The sequence below is a fragment of the Brassica oleracea genome, unplaced genomic scaffold (assembly GCF_000695525.1).
Source record: "Brassica oleracea var. oleracea cultivar TO1000 unplaced genomic scaffold, BOL UnpScaffold01049, whole genome shotgun sequence".
Classification (NCBI taxonomy): Eukaryota; Viridiplantae; Streptophyta; class Magnoliopsida; order Brassicales; family Brassicaceae; genus Brassica; species Brassica oleracea.
Genome location: NW_013617619.1, coordinates 13,840 through 18,963, shown reverse-complemented (window position 1 = coordinate 18,963; position 5,124 = coordinate 13,840). Strand labels below are relative to the sequence as shown.

At 32.9% G+C, this 5,124-nt stretch overlaps 1 protein-coding gene across 1 annotated transcript; it reads right to left on the bottom strand.

The window, feature by feature from the left end:
- Window positions 1-60: 60 nt before the first annotated feature.
- Window positions 61-1,196, bottom strand: LOC106320747. Its single transcript, XM_013759113.1, has 2 exons — window positions 851-1,196; window positions 61-665 (listed from the first exon to the last, which is right to left on the bottom strand). The coding sequence occupies exons 1-2, from the start codon at window positions 1,186-1,188 to the stop codon at window positions 458-460; spliced, it is 546 nt and encodes a 181-aa protein (XP_013614567.1). The 5' UTR covers window positions 1,189-1,196; the 3' UTR covers window positions 61-457.
- Window positions 1,197-5,124: the final 3,928 nt, after the last annotated feature.

Here is a 5,124-nt window from a genome sequence, read left to right as displayed (position 1 = left end):
GATTCGCAACAAAATTTCAGTCTCAAAATCCTACCTGAGATTCATTTCAATCGCTTGTGACTTTTTGTCGGTCTTCTAGGCCCAATTAAAAATATCAAAAGCCCATTAAAAGAAGAGATTGAAGCTCCCTAATTCCTTGTGGAACAACAACCTCCTCTAATTCCTTCTTCCCATCTAGCATCTTCACTCATGGTGACCTTATTAACTTGGTTTACTTTCTTTTTCCAACGAAGGTAAAAAAAGGTACTTGGACCAAGGCATGTCTCCAAATCTAGCAAAGCTAGTGTATTAACAACACTCTCTCTAGTACGAGATATGAACCACGCTTCTAAAAAATACTCTAGTGGTTGCAGAGGCAAATCACAACTTTTCTAGTGGGTGGCAGCGTTCATGGCATGCGAAGAGAATTAAGTTCGGTTGTGTAAGAATCTATTTGCTGATCCTCAGCTTTGGCCCATTACATAGAGAGAGGAAGAAGCATCCTCCGCTTCTTCTTCCTAGCTATTCTCACTTGCTTTGTGATTTTCATACAAACGAACAATAGTAAGCAGACACAAACCAAGATGAACGCGAGTTCCAACCGCTTCAAGTACAAGGAGACAGCTGAAAACACCAGGAACGCTAAGATCACCAGTTCCCAAATAACAAAGACTACCACATCCACCCTGGGTGATAAAATAAGCATATTAAGTAGCAGTAAGTACCACAGTAAAAAAAAGACAATAGAATCAAGATACCAATGGCCTCAAAGAAAATGAGTTTTTTTTTTTTGTTTTTTTTCACGATTCCAATTGAATTACATAACACCATGGTCCAAATTATCAATTGAAGACGAGCACAACTCTCTAACCTGGAAGAAGAAGAAGAGAAATTGGAGGAGGAAGAGAAGAGAGAGACGGAGGCCCAATCATGCTTTGATTTAATCTGATATTCTCTTAGCTGTTCCGCTAGTTTCGATCTCGTTATCATCGCCTTCTCCACCACCACCACTCGGAGAAGCTCAAGTACCGTCGGAGAAAACAAGAGATTCAGTGGAAATCTGCGAGGTGCAAATACTATTTCGTCTTCATAGCGCGAAACGATGTTCGATTCGTGGTGTCTCGGCGATCGTTGGCTTGGACTCTTTCTGTCGGGTCGGGTTATAGATCCGAGTCTAACTTCTTTCTCGAGTCTAACTTCTAGGCCCATCTGATGTATACTGGGCCGTCAACTTCTTAGCCCTTTGCAGTCATGGATATAAATCTTAAGTGCCTTAATCTGTAAAAATGGTGTCTAAAGTGCTTTATTAAATAAGAGCATTCATCTCTATATTTGGCTCTATAATATTATTTAGAGCCAAATCTATTTCATTCCACTTCTATTTTCTTCTAAATTAAAAATTGTTGTTTCTTTCTATTTGTAAAGGAAAAAAATAATATTCCTCAGTTTTTAACTCTAGATTTAGAAATTGTTATTTAAAGTAATATATTTGATACATTAGAGATAGTCTAAATCACTATTTTTCAGTGGATTTAATTATTTAAAAAATAATATCAACTTGAAAAAAATATTCACCAAATGTATTTTTCAGTCGATTTAATGATTTAAAAAATAATATCAACTTAAAGAAATTATTCACCAAATGCACCGATCGATTCTCGTGTCCCACCCAATAAAGCGAGTGGTAAATATAGTCGAATATTCACGATTTTACTACAATTGAGCAAATATCACGTCCACGGTAACGTAGAGGAGCGGTGAAAGGCAAAATATAGACAGACTAGAGCTGGCCCGCCCTACGCGCGGGATGATAATTTTAAAATATTTTAAATAGTTAGAGTAAATATTTTTTTTTTTAATATTTGTTTTTATTTTAAATTGTTTTGTTCTATATTAGTATGAATAATTATTTTATTGATTGTTTTTTATTCAGTTTCATTCTCATTACAATTAACTAAATTTTTCCTTACGATTACTAAGATTGTTTATTTGAAGTTTTATTCTGTTTTTTATTTTATTGGTGTAGAATTGTTGATTTATTTGTTTAATTTGAAGTTATCTAGTTTTATTCATTATCTTACATTATTTTAAATCGTGTGTCTCTTATTCGACTATATAACTATATATTTTATTTTTACACAGTTGTGTATCTATGTTTATAGTTTGTTTTATAATTCTTGACATAAATATTTAAAACACATTCTACATTTATTTAGTTAGAATAAATTAACATATCTCTTTTATATAACAAATTATTCAATTTTGTTTTTATATTAATTTTTTATTTCTGTATCTTATTCTATTTTTCCTAACAATTATTTTTGATTTTTGATCATCTATTAATTTTTTATTGTGGAGTTATTTTCGTAGAAATATTTTTAATCTATTATGTATTAATAGTTGGTTATATTTTCCTTTTTTAAAAAAGTTTTCTAATCTTGAACTTCGTGATAAAATGGTGGAATCATTTCATAAGCTTTACGCTTTTTATTTGCATTTGATAAAACTTGAAGACACAATATCACTAAATAAATCGTTCTTATTCTTCTTCCGAAGTGTATGTATTTTAGATGATATTATATATTGTGTGCTAAAATAATTTTACATTGATGAACTTTTTTTTGTTAGATTGTAATTAAACTATTGATTAAAATAACTTTTGTGTTATTAAACATTTTGGTTAATAGAATAAGATGATAAGGAATATATAGTGTTTAATACATTTTTAAAAATTATAGTGTCAAATTTTTAGCAACTTATTTTGATGAGGTTTACATGAGTAGAGAGGGTTAACCCACATTCATATATTGCAAAGAGACATGGATCTTTGTACATGATGATGATTATTATTTAAATACATGAATAATGAATTATTTACCTCTCTTATACATTTATACATGTTTTATAATCTATTGATAATTTTATATTTTCTTATACATTATCATCTAAATTTATTGATTTAGATAATAGAAAAGTGAATTGATGTAAATTTTATTTTTAAGAATTAGCTAGATTGAATAATAATTTAATATTAATCTTTACAGAACTTCGTTCTAGTGGTTGTCTGTATTTCACACGAAATATTGTTCAATTGTTAGTATACAATAGATCTGGGAGTGTTGTGTTTTGGGTTTTGTTTTTGTTGAGCATGAAATGTTATGGTTTTAAGTGGGTAATATTTTTTTTTGTTTTTTTTATTTTTAGGCAAAATGTAGTATATTGGATGTTGACATCTCTGGTGCAGTGGGTTGCTAATTGGTGACGTTATTTTGTTTGTTTGACCTAATATATGATGTTAATGGTTAATCTGAACTTATGAGTTTCATGTGTGGGGAGCCATTTTCATTTTTAAGCCATGACTTTACTTTTTGTTTGTTTGTTTGCTGGGTTGATATATTTGTTGGCAACGTCGTTAAAAGTTTTTCCGTAAGAGGAAGATATTTGTCCTTGTCAATTTGTGATGCTTGAAACTATCCTCTTCTTCATCTATTTTGTGGATCATTCCTCCACTGTAAACTTCTACTTTACTACACTATGATCTCTTGTTTTCATCAGAGGCTCTTGCAGCTTTCTTGCCACTTGAAGCAACTCTATATTTGTTCTTCAGATGATTGGTCTCCACATCGTCCACATTTGTTTTTTCATTTTGTTTTACATGGTTAGTTTTTTTTGTGTAGTAGTTGTTTTATCATTCTGAAGGCGACTTGAGACTCTGACTATGTATTGTCCCTGCCATAAAAGCATGTGCATACAATGAAAACATATGAAAAGGCAGTCATGAAACTCCAATATTTTAACTTTATGCTGGAGTTTAATCTGTTATCTATACAAACATAAATCATAGGAGAATATATTTAACTCAATTCCTTAATCAAGAGAAAACTATCCAGAAAGAACAAAATATATCCTGAAGATTTGATTGTAAAAACATCTAAATATTTAGCATTCCTCCTCTGCAATCTCAATAAATATGGTCTTCTCCGTAAACCTAATAGGAATGGGGCCATCGAATTAACAGAATAAAGGATCGAAGTTTTGATTTGCTAGGGATGAAACTTAAATATTTATACTCGAATGAAACATAATTGAGAAAGTTTCATAATCAAGAATAGGAAAATAAATCGTTGTATGATTTCGAGAGGAAGAATGCTTACCTTTTTATATTCACAGGTACACCGCTTCCTGAAGAAAATATTGCATTCAAGGCTTCATTGATTGAATTAATAAGAGATTTAACACGAAATAATTGTAACAGAGACTGTTTCGGTGACTGAGACGAAGATCAGAAGTCGCGATCGAACGAAGAGAAAAGACGATCCCTAACCTTCTGTTAGACAGCGTGAAGCAAAGATTAGAGTCGGCCCTGGCCGTCACACAGGATTGCTCAACATCAGGCCCAGAAAATAGCAAAGCCCGTATCATTTATGACTTTTGGAATAAATGAAACGCTGAGTTTGAGTCTTCTGTGACACGTGTCGCCGCGAGAGAGAATGACTTATCTAGGTGGACGATGAGGTGGCGCGTTCTGGAGAGAGCAAACAGTACTTTATATAAATAGATAGATAGCTAGAACAAACGAATGAAGCAACGAATCAATTACATTTGGAGCTCCATAATTATAATAATTGCTGTAAATAGAGCGTGTAGAGACTGAATATTTCTGTGTATTATTATTGATCAATAGAGGTTCCTTATATAAGGATTACAAAAAGAGTAGAAAAAAGGAAAGTATCCAAAACCTAATCCAACAGGAAATAGGAAAACTAAAGATAACAAGGAAAAGGAAAACGTCATAATCCTAAGACGGTCTAAACCGACCGTCTCTCTCTCCTCGGACGACCGACTCTCTCTCCTCTTGGTCAGGGCCACGGCTGGGCCTGGTTATGGCTGATGGGCTTTCTCCTCTTGTCTTGGTTAATGGCAATCCACTCCATGATTTATAACACTCCCCCTTGGATGCCATAACCATACAGGATTTGTAGTACGCTTCATGTTGCCTCATTAAAACCTTATCAGGAAAACCCAGTGGGACAAAACCATGATGAAGGAAAAAGAGTACAACACGCACTACTCCCCCTGATGTGAACCTCAGTGTCGGTTCTACATTCTACGCATCTTGGTGCGTGATATTTCCTATATGTATAG

Excerpts from the sequence above, each read along its gene's own strand:
- LOC106320747 (XM_013759113.1), bottom strand. The coding sequence starts at position 1,188 with ATGGGCCTAGAAGTTAGACTCGAGAAAGAAGTTAGACTCGGATCTATA. Across the intron at positions 666-850 it reads TTCTCTTCTTCTTCTTCCAG|GGTGGATGTGGTAGTCTTTG; the intron begins GTTAGAGAGTTG and ends TTTATCACCCAG.